The sequence below is a fragment of the Zingiber officinale genome, chromosome 1B (assembly GCF_018446385.1).
Source record: "Zingiber officinale cultivar Zhangliang chromosome 1B, Zo_v1.1, whole genome shotgun sequence".
NCBI classification, from domain to species: domain Eukaryota; kingdom Viridiplantae; phylum Streptophyta; class Magnoliopsida; order Zingiberales; family Zingiberaceae; genus Zingiber; species Zingiber officinale.
Window position 1 is genome coordinate 151443828 of NC_055986.1, and position 17484 is coordinate 151461311.

The 17484-nt window shown below is 39.1% G+C and overlaps 1 protein-coding gene across 1 annotated transcript; it reads right to left on the bottom strand.

The window, feature by feature from the left end:
- Positions 1-11846: 11846 nt before the first annotated feature.
- Positions 11847-15112, bottom strand: LOC122043411 (subtilisin-like protease SBT4.3). Its single transcript, XM_042604008.1, has 10 exons — positions 15012-15112; positions 14846-14937; positions 14468-14705; positions 13853-14363; positions 13507-13589; positions 13175-13381; positions 13034-13045; positions 12858-12969; positions 12500-12713; positions 11847-12385 (listed from the first exon to the last, which is right to left on the bottom strand). The coding sequence occupies exons 1-10, from the start codon at positions 15110-15112 to the stop codon at positions 11847-11849; spliced, it is 2109 nt and encodes a 702-aa protein (XP_042459942.1).
- Positions 15113-17484: the final 2372 nt, after the last annotated feature.

The window sequence follows — 17484 nt, forward strand, 5'->3', positions numbered from 1 at the left end:
TCAACGAGGTTTCGCAACCTATAGTGGTTTATAGCCTCGGAGACTGGAATACAAGAGCGTAAAAAGTACGATCTATCTATACATTTGGTTCTAATGGCCATGTAATTTGTGGACATAAACTTAATCCTAAGTTCTTTGGTGGGAAACCTAGGGTCAATGCTAGGGGTAGAGGGCCCAGCACCAGATTTAGTACGCTTCCTAAATTTCAAACTAATATTACACTAAGAACAAATTATAAGAAATGAAATTTAGGAGGGGATAGAAATTTTACCAAGGAGCCATTGTTAGAAATTTTAGAACTGACGACCTCGGTTGAGTCACTACTTCGTATCAACCTCGGAAAAAATTTTAATTTTGAAAGTCTTCGCAGGTAAGCTAAGAAGCTTTAAGGAGGAAGACTTGGGTGCAAGGGTAGGGGGAGCCTGCTGCCCCCTATATATAAGGGATTCCGGGCGCTCGGACCTGTTCCGGGCGCCCGGGGTCGCTGCGGGCGGGGCGCCCGAGTTCGCTGCGGGCGCCCGTGGTCTGAATACCGGGGGGCGCCCGCCCCTGGTTTTTGACCTTTGTATGGTCGTTTTTTTTAATTAATTAATTAACTTAAGGATGTTTAAGTAAATTTGATTTTAAACATGTTTAATTGAGCATTTTAAGTTAATTCAATTTTGAAATTGGTTAAGTTAATTTGAAATTGTTTAAATTTTAATTTGCTTAGTCATCTCACCCGATGTATGTTTTTCAATCAGGGGATCCTATTATTTTGTGAGATGAATTAGTTCAATTTTTAGGGTTTGTTTAACTTTATGTTAGATTTGGGTTTAGCTTTGGGTTTAACAAGTAAGCGTTCTTTGGATAAACTTCTGGGCTATGGTGAGTCACAAGGAGCTCATTAAAGTAACCATGCCTTCGAGGTTTCCCAAATAGTCCTACCCATTGAGCTTAATACTAAACCTTGTTCTAACTAGTTAGGATCCATTTAAGGGTAGCTTCGGTTAGTTCCACTTGGCCAAATGCACCAGGTCGAAGTCATATCTTCCTAGACATGCGATGCCCAAGTTTTCCTAACGTACTATCATCCAAAAACTTCACCAGTACTGTGCTTCAAGTTAAAATTTAACCCCTTCTTAATCTATCCTTATTTACTCATCCGGGTAATCTACTCTTGTTTTACCCATTTCGGGTAGATTAAGTTCGGTTATCCTGTCGGGTAAATAGCTTTCGGAGTTGCCAGTTATTCTGGACCCTCCTTCTATTTGATTTTTGAGTTTTGAATTTTGAATCTTGAATTTTAATTTCAAATTTTGAATATTGAGTTTTAGATTAATTTTGAATTTTGAATTTTGAATTTAACTTCGAATTTTGAATTTTAATTTCGAATTTTGAATATTGAGTTTTAGATTAATTTTGAATTTTGAATTTTGAATTTTGAATTTAATTTCGAATTTTGAATATTGAGTTTTAGATTAATTTTGAATTTTGAATTTTGAATTCGAATTTTGAATATTGAGTTTTAGATTAATTTTGAATTTTGAATTTTAAGTTTTGGATTAATTTTGAATTTTTAATTTTAAGTTTTGGATTAATTTTGAATTTTTAATTGTTTTAGCTCCCCTGGATCATAGCCTCGATAATGTCTATTGAGGTAATGTATTTGATCTTTAGGGACCCAATATTGTCCAAGTCCAACTTGATTGATCAGGTTGGACTTGGCAACCCATGCTTGGACGACTTTTCTATTTGGTTTGTTTATTAAGGATAGGTAAGATTTATATTTCTTTTTATATCCTAGTCCAGTTCGATTGTAGATTGCCCTTTGTGTTCCAAGAATTAAGTCAAGATTCTTGGATCCTAAGGAAAATCGTTCTAGGGTAGTTTTCCAATCCTTTACCTGACTCTTCAGATTGGAATTCTCTTCCTCAAGTTTTTGAGCTTGAGTTGAAGTTCCAGTCTGAACTTTATCAGTTAGGGATTCGTTGTTTGGCGTTTCTTTAAGGAGTGTTACCTCCTTTAGAAGCGTTTTGATTCGAATCTTGGACTTCGCTACTTTATACATTAAATAATTAATTAAACTATATAAACGACCTTTACTTACAGAGGAGTTCGGCCCTTCGGAAACGGATGCGGATCCGTGGCTTCTCTCGGACTCGGCTTCCGATTCGTCCTCACTTTCGGATCCGTTGGTGAAGTCCCGGGCTGTCAAGGCAAGAAAGTTTGTCTGTTCTTGTTCTTCGTCGTCGGATTCCTCGGAAGAAGACTCGTCCCATGTTGCCTTCAATGCCTTCTTTCTTTTGGGTTTCTTTGAATCCTTCTGGTTCGGGCAATTTGCCTTGATGTGACCCTTCTGATTGCATCCGTAGCAGGTCACTTCGAATTTAACCTTCGAGCTTGGCTGGACTTCTTTAGACTGGATGGCCTTTCTGAGATCCTTCTTGTTGAAGCCCTTCTTTTTGCAGAGCTTCTTAACTAAGTTGACTATCTCGGTGGTAAGTTCATCGTCGTCTTCTGAATCTGGTTCTTCTTCTGACTCATGTTCGGTTCTCCGCTTGATTTTTGACTCACGCGATCTCCCTGTTCCTGCAACCAAAGCCAATCCTTTCTCGGTCGGGCGTGCATTAGTCTGTTCGTGAAGTTCGAATTCTGCAAACAGTTCATCTAATTTAATGGTAGACAAGTCCTTGGAGACCTTGTAGGCATCTACCATGGATGCCCACAAGGTGTTCCTTGGGAAGGCGTTTAGAGAATACCTTATGATGTCCCGGTTGTCTACCTTCTGTCCGATCGCATAAAGACCATTGAGCAGATCCTGAATCCGGGCATGGAGTTGTGCAGCTGTTTCACCTTCCTGCAATTTGATGTTAAATAATTTATTAAAAATTAGATCTCTTTTACTTAGCTTGGTGTCGGATGTCCCTTCGTGAAGTTCAATTAGTTTCTCCCACAACTCTTTGGCACTGTTGAAGGGGCCGACGCGATTGAGTTCTTCTTTTGATAGCCCACACTGGAGGGTGCAGGTTGCTTTGGCATTAGCTTCCACTTTCTTGATTAAGGATGCGTCCCAGTCCTCGTATGGTAGTGGTTTGCCGGTGCTGTCAGATGGTAGTTGGAATCCGGTTTTGACAATCATCCAGACTTCAAAATGAGTCTGGAGATATGCCTCCATCCGACCTTTCCAATACCCGAAGTCGTCTCCGGTGAATAGCGGAGGGCGGGCAGTACTGTAGCCTTCTTGAAGGGCCATTTCAGTTTTACCTAACGACAACAAAAAGGAAATGTCCCAGGACTTGGTCCTGGCTTAGTAGTGCGGTAAGAAAAAAAATGGATCTCGAACTCGGTTGGTGCTGCACCAATTCCGAGAAAGACCGATTCGAGGGAAAGAGAATTAGAATATAGCTAAGAGGCTAAATTCTAATCGACTCCGAAAAAATAGCACGAAAAAATATTTTGAATGGTGGTTGTACCGATTCAAAATGACTCCGCTCTGATACCAATTGATGGATCGAAAGCGCTAGAGGGGGGGATGAATAGCGCTCGTGGCTATTTCGTTTTTCGAAATCTCGGAATCGTAAGAACTTGAGTAACGCAGCGGAATAAAAACAGTCAAACACAGAGACACAGGGAATTACTTCGTTCGAAGCCTAAGGCGACTCCTACTCGAAGGCCCGCGATCCTTGATCGCTTCCGATGGGCAACAACTATAATATCGTGAATAAGTACAAGGAAATAGGTACAACTGGAATTGAAATAATACCGACAACACAATAATAACTGAAGCTTCGGGTCGTCGGGGTGTCGTTGCAGCACTTTAGAGTCGTTTCTTGAGCAGCACACAGCAGAAGGAAAGCTTGTGAATTGTTGTGTTCGTTGTGTTTAGCTGCTCCCTCGACCCTCTTTATATATGACATTCCGGGCGCCTGGATCCCTTCCGGGCGCTTGGAGTGTGACGTGGACAACCAACCAGGATGCGCCACGTGGCGAAGTCGCGGCAGGGATAAAGTTTGGTCCCGGGCGCCCGGACCTGTTCCGGGCGCTCGGACCTCCGGGCGCCCGGATCCATCCCGGGCGCCCGGACTACCTTTTTCCAGCAGGTTCCTCACCTGTAACACAAGGTTAGTCCGAGCAAATACCCTGCAAAACAGTGTTAGAATCTGATAAAACATAGTAACAAATAATTGACAGTCTTCGGACTGTCTGAGTCTGACTTCGGATTTCCTACCGGAAACCCTAGGTCGACCCGACGCCTATTGTTCCCTCTATGGGGAACGCGTCCTCACCTACTCCCCTCAGGAGAGATTACCTGATGCCAGTCCTGTCCTCCTGACCGACTGGACTTTTCGCCTAGGGTTACCACTCCCTAAGACCTAGGGTTACCGCTCCCTAGGGTTTTTCTCCACCTAGGGTTACCACCCCCTAGGACCTAAGGTTACCGCCCCTTAGGGTTTTCCTCCACCTAGGGTTACCGCCCCCTAGGACCTAAGGTTACCGCCCCTTAGGGTTTTTCTCCACCTAGGGTTACCGCCCCCTAGGACCTAAGGTTACCACCCCTTAGGGTTTTTCACCTGCCTAACCGCAGCTAGGACTTTCCTGAAACACTCATTCAAACATGTTAGATCACACACTAACTTAACTTTGAATCCTTTGCCATTATCAAAACTAAGGTTCGATCGTCGGATGCTTCCTGCACCAACACCTCCCACTCTCTCACGTACTTCACGATACAACAATGTCGATTGAGGAATTAATAGTATCAAAGAGGAGTAACACTTCAAATATATAAATTGAGATGTGTTTATATTTCTATTTGAGTTTCAATTGTGTTAGTCCATGTTTCAATAGTTAATACAAATACATTTAAGAACTATCTTTCAATTGGAAGAGAGATTGACATTTATCTTTCAAGTCTCAACTAGTAGAGTGACTAATAAAAGTATTATGGATATAAGATTAAAGTTCTATAATTTTCTTTAAGTGTTGAAATCTATGAGGAGATTGAATTTCTTATCATTTTATTCCATGAGGGAGTAGTTACTGAGAGAGAGATTGACAGAGAGAACAAATTAACATGCTAAAATAGATAACCTGTTAAAGTTAATGTGTTGACCATCATTATGAGGAAGTTGGACCATCACTCTTCCATCATGCATGCAATTGTTGTATGAATCAAAGAGTCACCTTGATAAGCTAAACGGTTACTTAGCATTTAAGCTTACTTACCCTCTAAGTTTCTTTCAAGTCTATATAATGGCTTTGTAATCAAAAGTTTAAAGATATAGAAGACAGAATATCTCTTTCTCCTAAAGAGTTATACCAAAATACTTCAATAGTTGGTATCAGAGCCTCCAGGTTCTACCAATCCAAATCCATGGCCAGCTCGAGCTTAACAAACATCAACCATCTCATCCCAGAGTTTAATGGCGAAGACTATGATTTCTGGTATGTAAAGATGAAGACCATCTTTCGATCTCTTAACCAATGGAAGATTGTGGAGAATGGAGTGCAAGAGCCCGAGGAATCCACTGTCCTCAACGAAGCTGGTCTGAAGAAATTAGAGAAGTCTCGACAAGCCGACGCAAGTGCTCTCTCAATCCTTCAAAGATCAGTCACTAAGGCTATATTTCCCAGAATCACGCGTGCCGACACTGCTAAAGAAGCATGGGAGATCTTGCAGAGCGAATTTCAAGGAGATGTGAAAGTGAGAGCGATTAAGCTCCAATCACTACTCAAGGAATTTGAAAATGCCAAGATGCAGGAGAATGAAATACTCATGGAATTCTCAACCAGAATCTTTGATTTGGTCAACATAATGAAATCTCATGGTGAAGATATTACAGATTAGAGACTGGTACGAAAGATTCTCATTTGTCTTCCTGAGAAATATGATCCCATTGTTGCCGTCATTGAAGAAACAAAGGACCTAACAACACTCACAGTTCAAGAAGTGATGGCGTCCCTAAAATCGTTCGAGCAAAGATTGTCCAGACATTCTGAAAAGCCAATAGAGGGCGCACTCTAATCAAAGCTCAAAATTGGTAACAACGAACGAGAGGGCCAATCACGAGGTGGATGGAAATCAAGAGGACGAGGTGGACGTAACTCAAAAGGAAGAGGAAAAGATAACTCATCGAATTGCAGCAACTGCAATAAGCCAAATCACTCCGAGAAGGACTGTTGGTTCAAAGGCCAATCGAGATGCAAAATATGCAATCGATTTGGTCACCTTGCCAAAGATTGCCGAAGTAGGAACTCTTATCAGGCAAATCAGGTTGGAGAAAATCAAATAGCTGAGGAGACACATGGAACATTCTATGTATGACACACATCCACCAACAAGGAGCAAGGAAAATGGTTGCTAGATAGCGGATGTAGCAACCATATGACGTCGATCTCAGAAATTTTCTCTGAGCTCGACAATAGCATCAATGCTCCTGTTCACTTTGGAAACGGAGAGCAAACAAAGTCAAAAGGACTTGGGAGAATCGCCATCGAGACGAAGGAAGGTCCGAGCTGCATCAACAATGTCTTGTGTGTGCCGAGCTTGAGTCAAAATTTACTCAGCCTCGGACAATTGGTGGAAAATGGGTACAAGCTCTGCTTCGATAACAATGAATGTGTTATATTTGACAGGAGAGATAAGTCAAAGGTGTTCACAAAGATCAAAATGGTCAATCGAAGCTTCGCTCTCAACATCAATTATGCCGATCTAAAAGCTCATCGAGCTTCTACCTCGGACTACCTGACATCAACCTTATGGCATCGACGACTTGGTCATCTTAATTTTCAAAGCCTCAAAGAGTTATCTGGCAAAAGTATGGTGCAAGGACTTCCTCACATAGAAGGAAAGCAACATGTATGCGAAGGATGCGCGTTTGGAAAGCAACATCGACTTCCTTTCCCAAAAGGAGTATCATGGAGAGCTAAAGAAAAGTTGAAACTTATCCACACCGACGTCTGCGGACCGATGGACACCCTTTCTCACGCTCAGAATAGGTATTTTATTCTTTTCATCGATGATCACACTCGCATGACTTGGGTCTATTTCATGAGACAGAAGTCCGAAGTATTCATGATATTCAAGAAGTTTAAGAGTCTCGTCGAAAAACAGAGTGGATGCTTCATCAAAACCTTAAGAAGTGACAGAGGCAAAGAATACACTTCTAAAGAATTTCACAATTTTTGTGAAGATGAAGGAGTAGAAAGGCAACTAACGGTAAGGTACACCCCTCAACAAAATGGTGTTACCGAGAGGAAAAACCAGACAATCGTTGAAATGGAAAAATCAATGATGCACGAGAAAGGTTTACCCAAAATCTTCTGGGTTGAAGCAGTCTACACAGCCGTTTACTTATCTAATCGATGCCCAACCACGACCATACCAAACAAGACTCCGTTTGAAGCATGGAGTGGTAGAAGACCATCGGTGAACCATCTCAAGGTATTCGGAAGCATTTGCTATTCTTAAATTCCAAAAGAGAAACGAAGCAAACTTGACGAATCTAGCGAAAGATGTATTTTTGTCGGCTACAGTACCATGAGCAAAGGTTATAGACTATTTAACCTATAGCTGGGTCAAGTTATTATTAGCCGAGATGTTCAAGTTGATGAAAATGCTTTATGGAATTGGGAAGAAAACAGAGTTGAGAAGAAAGATATTCTGATTAGTACTGACAAAGAAGATGAAATTGAGCCAAGCACACCAGATTCAAGCTCATCTCAACCCAATGACGAAAGCTCAGCTGATCCAACTTCATCAAACTCCTCATCCCCGAGCACAACTCCAAAATGGTACAGATCATTAGATGATATATATGCTACATGCAATTATTGCTCCATTGAGCCTGAGAACTTTGATGAAGCAATCAAAGAAGAATCGTGGAAAAAAGCAATGGAGGAGGAAGTCCGTGTGATTGAAAAAAATCAGACATAGGAGCTTGTTGATAAACCAACAGACAAAAAAGTCATAGGTGTTAAATGGATCTACAAAGTCAAGCACAACCCAGACGGATCCATTCAAAAACACAAAGCAAGACTAGTTGCCAAAGGTTATTCTCAACAGCCTGGAATTGACTACGGGGAGACGTTTGCCCCAGTAGCTCGGCTTGACACAATCCGAGCTATAATTGCATTTGCCGCCAGCAAAGGGTGGAAACTTTATCAGCTTGATGTCAAGTCAGCATTTCTCAATGGTGAATTGAAGGAAGAAGTGTGTGTAGATCAACCTCAGGGCTTCATCCTAAAAGGAAAAGAAGGAAAAGTCTACAAACTTAAGAAAGCGCTATATGGACTTAAACAATCTCCTCGCGCTTGGTACAGTGAGATCGACAACTATTTCAACCAAACAAAATTCGAGAAGAGCAAGAGTGAACCAACTTTGTATGTCAAGCAGCAAGGTAATGATGTTCTTATAGTCACTCTTTATGTTGATGATCTAATTTTCACTGGAAGCAACAAGAAGATGATCGAAGAGTTCAAAGATGACATGACTCAAAAGTATGAAATGAGCGATATGGGTCTACTTCGACATTTCTTGGGCATGGAGATCTACCAAGAAGAAGAGATAGTATTTATCTGCCAAAAGATATATGCAGAAAAGATTATGAAGAAATTCAACATGCTGGGATGCAATCCTGTCTCTACACCACTCATTATGGGGGAGAAATTGAAAAAGGAAGATGGAGGAAAAGCAGCGGATGTCACTCACTACCGTAGCCTCATTGGTAATTTGTTATACCTCACAGCAACTAGGCCTGATCTCATGTATGCTGCAAGTCTACTCTCAAGATTTATACAGAGTCCGAGCCATTTTCATCTCGGTGCAGCAAAGCGCGTCTTACAATATGTTCAAGGGACAACCGACCTCGGTCTAAGCTTTCAAAAGAATCACGCACTTAACCTTGTCGGTTATTGTGACAGTGATCTTGGTGGATCCTTAGACGACATGAAAAGCACCTCGGGGTACTGTTTCTCTTTTGGTTCAGCAATATTCTCATGGTTGTTCAAGAAACAACAAAGTGTTGCACAATCGTCTGCGGAAGCCGATTACATCTCAACATCAGTAGCCACTTCACAAGCAATTTGGCTTCGAAGAATCTTAGCTGATCTCGGTCATCATCAGATTGAAGGAACTGTGCTATACTGCGACAACAAATCTGCAATCGCTATGGCTAAGAACCCAGTTCACCACAGCCGAACTCGACATATAGCACTCAAGCATCATTTCATTTGACAGGCAATTGAAGATAATGAAATTCAACTTGAGTTCTGTCGATCTGAGGAGCAATTGTCTGACATCTTCACAAAAGCACTTTCGAGAGAAAGATTTGAACAACTCCGAGCCAAACTTGGAATTCGACAACACATTAAGGGGGAGTGTTAAAGTTAATGTGTTGACCATCATTATGAGGAAGTTGGACCATCACTCTTCCATCGTGCATGCAATAGTTGTATGAATCAAAGAGTCACCTTGATAAGCTAAACGGTTACTTAGCATTTAAGCTTACTTACCCTCTAAGTTTCTTTCAAGTCTATATAATGCTTTGTAATCAAAAGTTTAAAGATATAGAAGACAGAATATCTCTTTCTCCTAAAGAGTTCTAGCAAAATACTTCAATATAACCACTAGAGGATATCATTTTAAATCATTCACATTAAACAAAAAGAGAACAAAAGATAAAGATTATCAATGAAACAATTGACCTAATGTATATCAACTTGGGATAAAGTGGAGTGAGGAAGACAAAATCTTCAAGTGATAGAAATTGTGCAGTCCAGGTCAATAATCCATTGTGTTATTCTACGATTTGTCAGACTTTCCCTTCATTAATTTGCCCATGTCTTTAGATCAATCATTATTAGTAATATAACCTTGCGTTGAAATTGATGGAGTGACAATATTCTGATGTTGATCCACAATAATTGGAAAAAGCATAATATAATGATGACAAAATATTTGTCACTTATGCATTATTTATCCTATGGGACATTACCATTAAAAACTTCTTCCTAGATCCATTCTACATCTCTCTTGAATACATCACCACCAAAAGGCTATAAATGTTAAGGTATCATGTTTCATTGCTTGTATGTAACTAATTATCTGGACAAGCTCATGAGCTTCGATTTGGTCATACATGGATAGGACCAATACCTATACCAAGGCATTCTGTTACTTTCTTTATGACATGAAAGGATAAAGGTGTGCAAGATTATATTTAGGTTACAAGAGAAGAATAAACAGAGGAGGCTGTGGCTTGACACTACTCTGAACATGGAGGGAGGAGAATAATAATGGAGATGGGCCAAAATGAGTAATTCGACAAGCAACTTATGACAATTTACTAAAATGGAATTTCTTTTCTTTCAAGTGATCTTTGATGAGGTAATGTCATTAATGAGGAAGTGGCTTTTTCTTAAATATCTTTTCTGAGCAATTTTGAGGAAATGATAGCAGATTTATTAAAGGGAGGCATTTCATTAAAAAAAAGAGAGAGGTAGCTGGATGTTGTTTCTTTCTCCAAGCTCAAGTCCTGCGTATCTATCACTCAAGTAGTCATGGAAAGTAATTGCACACTAGCCACCATTAGTGTCAAGTGGGAGAAGCTAACATCATGCTTTTGAAGTTTATCTCCAAATAATCTCTCAACTGCTCTACTAGATTAAATACTCCATTGTTGAAATAAATTCTTTGGCTTTACATAAACGTCTTAAGATTGATTTTATTTTAATTGCTATCCATTCCTTGCATCTAAACCCCAGAGACAGTGAAAGAGAAACTTCTTTAGGGGCACGATATCCTGTTGCTGGAATTAATAATAGTCATGTTTGTTTCTTTGTCTTAAATTGCATGGCCTTAATAACCTCTCTTTTGTTAAAATTTGTAGGAAGTAGAGAGTTCTCTTATGAATATGATGACTTTAAGTGATTGGTAAGGATGTTGGATATATATATATATATCTGCTGCTAGTAAATTATATCAGTTTATTTAGATCAGAGATCATCTTTTATCTTCTTAATTTCATTAGGACATTTCCAAGACCATCTCCAAACTGACTTTAATGCAACATCATTATATATGCGCATTATATGGAAACATAAGAACTTGTTATTTCTAAACTTTAAACAAAGTCAAACATTGCGCTCTAAACGAAATACTTGAATAGTCAAAATAATTCAACTATTTGGACCTTGTGATTAGCTTCTATTGTGGGGCATGGCTTAGCCCATTTGCATTCTAACCAAATTGTTTATAGATGTTGCATCTATATATTGTTAGTTAAGGGTAGCAAAAACATTATCTGTGGACTTTTAACAATAGTATTTTTAACAATACTTTTTCGGTCACATAGACAACACGTAAAAAATATTATCTTTCAACTTTTTTTCTTATAGTGCGAGTGCTTTTCTATTGATAGCATTCGAGTACGATTCAGTTCACCACAAGTAGCTCATGCTTAATTGCTAACATGATCAGCAATGCTCAGCACATCTCTCTATTCGGCAACCGTCCCCCAACCTACTAGCTCTGCTTTTTAACTAGCAGCGCCCAGCTTGCTCGATGGACTTGCCTTCAAGTTTAGCACCTCCCTATCTGGCCTCACGGCTTAGTAGTTTGGGAGCTCTTTGTCCGGCCTCCCGCTCGACCCACTACTACGCTCAATATTATATTACACTTGCCGATTAGGTGAATTGTGAATTAAATGCATCATAAATATTTTACTTACGACGAGTATTATATAGAAGTTTGGAGATTGTTATTCAATCATGTGATGAATTAAGTAGAATGGTAATATAATATTTTCTTATGTACATTGACAAAATATAATTGTAACATAATACATATTTTTCACATTGATAAATCAAGATGAGAAATCGGTGTAGACAACCATCACACTCCTCACCAGATGCTTCCCGTCCGACCAAATGACCGTCGCCGGCGCCGTCGAGTTCCCTGGCAATGGCCCGCCAGAAACCGACACAGTGAACTGTCTCTTCTCATTCAACTCCGAAAACCTCAACTTACTAGGATTCACCACCACATTAAGTCTGCGATCAGCCCGGACCTCGGCCTTGTACTTGCCGCGTCGGGCGCTGCCGACGTTGGTCACTGTTCTCAAGAACTTGGCAGCGAAGGCTTTGTCGGACTGAACATGTAAGGCCATGGATGGGTAATTGAGATCCCTCGCCGTTCCAGTACTGGTACTGGAAGAGCAGGAACTGGAGTCGCCGGTGACGATCCTGATCATGGTTTCGTTGTAGCCCGAGTCGCAGAGCATTTGCACGTAGTCATTGGCACCGGCGTCGTAGACAAGACCTGGGTCGACGGCCTTCGCCGGGTTCAGTTGGCCGGCTCCATACGATAATTGGTCTTGGCCGGCGGAAGGATACATCGGTTTGGCTGTACATGCATATAAATTAAATTAAACATGGACAAAATGAAAAAATTTAGTTGAAAAGAAAATACAACAAATTAAGGTATGTATATATATATATATATGACAATTAGAGAGACCTGTCGTCATGAGCGCAGACATGATGGCTGCCGGCGACCAGTTTTGGTGGAAAGACTTGACGTAGGCGGCGACACCGGTTACATGCGGGCAAGCCATGGAAGTGCCCGAGATTATGTTGTAGTTGACGACCCTTGTGTCGATGGGGAGGTTTGACACCGATGCAAGCCGTGACCAGGCGGCCAAAATGTCAATTCCTGGAGCACTTATATCAGGCTGCATGCATGCAAACACAAATTAGTAGTACATTGCCAATTACCAATTAAGTTGCGATTAATCCATTAAAAATGTGAAGGTAATATAACTGACTGTGATTAATGATGAATCATTAATTAATTAATTAATTAATTAATTACTGACCTTCAAGATGTCAGGGGTGATTAAATTGGGGCCTCTCGATGAGAAGGAAGCGACCAAGGGAGCCTCGGAGTCGAAAACTGCTTCACTTTTTTGGATGTTAGCCACAGGATTTCTGGCCAAGATCATATATATACATGGATTATTATATAGTACAACAATAGTAAATATACACGTACCTCGATATTGAACTATGGAAATACAAGCAAAGAAGTTAAGTGCATGCAATACTTCTCAACAAATTAGCTAGCTAGCTAGATGATATTAAAATAATACTAGCTAATAATTATATATTTCCTCAATTATATATAAACACTCACTTTGTGTTGTTTATGTAGTTCAAAAGGTTGAGGCCATCCAATGAGCTGATTACAATGAATGGAATTGGGAATAAGAAGGAAATATTAAGTGAAGAGTCATCTATAGATATCAGTCCTTGAATGCCCTTATTAAAAGTTTCGTAAGAGAGTAAGTTGCAGAGAAGAATCTTTCCTTTCACCACGTTTTTATCTGGCATACGACAATCCCTGAAACACAGTAATTAAGCAGTAGACAAGTTAATTTGGTAATTGATATATCATCAGATCAAAATGGTCGCAACATAACTATATACACGAAGATAGAGAACATATATAGCATTGTATCTTCGTACCCTGGAGAAGTAATTGCATTTCCCGGTAAGTAGATCAACGGGTGAAACCTATTTGTTGTCGCAAACGTATTGACAGAAGCTCCCTGCATTTTTTTTTCCTTTGAAAAATTACTTAAAAATATATAATAATTCCTTATTTTCATTCTTTTCAGAACAAGAAAAAAAAAAGAGAGAGAAAGAGAGCATATAAGTATAAATAAAGAGGAATTAATGGAGTGCAACATTATCTAAAGTGACAAGTATAATACATAAATTATAAGACTAGCAAGTTTAATTTTTGCATATGGTCAAAATTAAATCACATTAATATTATCTCTAAATTGAAATGGACTAATTACTCACTCACCAAAGTGGAAATGTGATCACCGGTGACCACCTTGTCAATGATGTGCCTATCGATGCTGCTTGCCGCCGTCGACACCATCCACGGTGCCACGTTGCAGACCGTGCCATGTTTCGGCCCGTTGTTCCCAGCGGCGGCCGATGTCAAAATTCCATTCGCCATAGCATGGAAGGAGCCGATAGCTATCGAGTCCTGGAAATAATCCAGAGAATTAGAGCCGCCGATTGACAGAGAGATGATGTCGACACCGTCGGAGATTGCATCGTCAAACGCTGCCAAGATGTCTTGATCGGTGCACCCGAACGCCCAGCACACCTTGTACACCGCTAGCCTCGCTGAAGGCACGACCCCTCGGGCAGTGCCCTTAGCGAGGCCGTAGAGGCTAGCGTGGGAGACGCTCCGGCCGACGGCGGTGGAAGCTGTGTGCGTCCCGTGACCTTTGAAGTCGCGCGGCGATGGTTCGTTCGACGTGTAATCGCCGAAGCTATTGTAGTAGCGTGCCCCGATGATTTTACTTAAGAATTCAATCGATCATATTTAATTAATTAATTAATTTATATTAGTCACAACTTTAAATCGAATCGATGAAATATATAACTGCAAATTTTATATACATACTTGTTGCATGTCATGTTTACGCAAGTACCCTTCCATTTCTTCGGCGGAGGTCCCAATCCCTTATCATTGAAGGACTTGGATTTCGGCCATATTCCAGAATCGAGCATTCCGACGATGACGTCACTTTCCAATGGAGGATTTCTGTTAACACTCTGTGGGAAGTTGAGGAAATCCCATGATCTCGTTGTGCGAAGCTTCAGGGTTTTACTACGAAACACCGAAACTATTCCATCCCTTTCTGTAATTAATTAATTAATTAATTAATTAATTAATTCGTATGTGTTCAATTGTTGGTATATATTAATTTATAACATATGATCTAAAATTAATTAAAACTATTCCCTCCTCCATTCGATATATAAATATAAATTAATATACCGTTCAACTTGTCGGCCTCATCAATCGAAAGTTTGGCAGCAAATCCGCTGAAACTCTGTTGGTAGCTATACACCAAAGACTCACTAGGTGAACTGCATTTTCATAATTTGTTTGAGTCTCAAAATTTGACAAAATATAATAAACGACATATCAATTTATTAATTACCAGTTCACGAGAATTTCTTTGAGCAAATTAAGATGGAGTTCGTAAGTTGGATACTGGGATACGTGTTGAGCTCCCATATACACAATATAAACCTGCGGCATCCATGACATTTATATATGGTGGTGGTACCATTGATCATTCAGTACAGATTAAAACAGTACGTGTTTACAAAGGAAATCTACAAACTATATATATATATATATATATATATATATATATATATATTCTTTTCTTTTGAATTACGTACCCTTCTTTCTTCATTTGAATACGCAGCTGATGCAATGAGAAGCACAAAAGATGTGAAAAATGCAAGAGAATTTAGATGCGAATATGGTAGCTGAGGAGTCATTACTCTTCCTTTGGATTTCTATGAAATTCGACGTATGATGCATGGAATTTTATAGTGGATGCCAACTAATGGAAAGTTTAAGATCAATGGACAACATGTATTACACCGTGAGTTGTAGCGATATCACGGCTATAATAGAAATAATTAGTGGTAAAATTGTAATGCCAAAAATAAATTTACAGGTAATTTTCAAGACAAATTTAATTTTAAATAATAAAATATTTTAAAATATAAATCAAATAAATAATTTTAATTGATAATTAAATTATTTACTTTATAGGTGAAATAAATTTTAGTTAATATTTTTATTTTTATTGATCAAAATAACGTTTACCGATTGAATTTTGTTAGTAATTTTAATAGCTATAGATGAATTTATAGACCCAAATTTAAACGGTAATATATTCAATTTAATTTATAATTATATTAAAGTTTAATTAACAATTTTTTAAAATATTAGTAAAAAAATTTGATCAATAATTATAATTATTTATTATTGTAATTATATTAAGATAATTTTTAAAGAATTTTTTTATAGATAAATATGTTTATACCAATAAAAAGAGATGTACAATGTTCACTTTGAAATATCCAATCATTCTTGTATCATATCTTATAGAGTGTTAGGTCAGAATAGATATTAAGATTCTATACACATATCTAGATTTTCTACTCTACATTCATTATTTCCCTCTTAGCAATAGGTTGTTTTCTTAATTATTCATATAAGATGAATTGTCAGATGTCTTGCCCTCATCAAAATTTGGGTGTCTCGTTATAGACTCTAAATATTCTCTCATAGATAGTCATTTCTGTTGGTAATTTGAGAGCATGAAAACTAAAGCGAAGCAAAGCGGTAACCCCTCAAAGTGCTTTCCTGAAGAAATCACCGAAGAACCGTTAGAGACGGCGCTGCTGCTGTTGCCGAGAAGATCACCTCACGTACGGAACCTCCTCGAACTCTTTCACGAACCAATACCCGGCCTCTGGGCGTTCTCCTCTGCTTGCTGATCACCTCCGCTTCACTCGCACACCTCTGATCTCTCTGGATCTGTGCTTAGATGTTGCTTTTATAGGAAGCCTGAGGAAGACGAAGGGGAAAGGACGCTCCTTCGTCTCCTTGCCGTTTGCAGTAAAGGGAGTAACGAAGGGGAACCCTTTGTCTCCAGTAACACCTAACATTTTCCACTCGTCCAAGTCAATCCATATGGTCACATAGACCATGTCAGTTATATAGACTACAAGGTGATCATGTCACAAAGACCAGAGCGAAATTAGTCACAAAGACTAAATAAGTCACGTAGACTTTATGAGGATCAAGTCACGAAGACCAGAGCAAAATTTAGTCACAAAGACCAAATAAGTCATGAAGACTTTATGAGGATCAAGTCACGAAGACCAGAGCAAAATTTAGTCACAAAGACCAAATAAGTCACAAGACTTTATGAGGATCAAGTTACGAAGACCAGAGCAAAATTAGTCACAAAGACCAAATAAGAACATTCATTTCATACATTAGAGAAAATGGTTCGTGCGACAGCAAGCACAGTGAGCATTCAATTGCTAAGAAAATTGAACAAATCAGAGACATAAATGTCCATAGAACGAATCATAGATATAAATGGCTTGTCTTTACCCCAGATTAAATTATTTACATCATTATGAACATCTCTAATCCCTCATATTGACCATATGTCAAGAGCATGCTCAACATTTCAATCAAACAAATTATTCACAATTACATTTTATGTACTGAACTAAAAATGTAACAGGTACCAGTGAATAAATGTCACAGATGTAAATCAATCTTAATCTTCCTTTTTAGCTAGAATCTATTCATTCTAATCAGTTGCTTTCCTAGTTATGCTCCGTAGACCGAATCATCCATAGCCAATAGGAAACATGCTAAAGTAGTAGACACTGATCAGAACTTCAAGTAGACAGCTAAATAGTCACTTAGGGAAAAATTGAGATTAACTTATAATCTCAAGGGTCTCACATAGTAGAGAAGCAGAGATCCATTCTCCTACTACCCTTCTTGTCGCCATAGCACATGTGGTATGAATCATATGCTACGATGTTATTCTCTTTACCAAAAAGAGCGCATGTTTTTTTTTCAAAAAT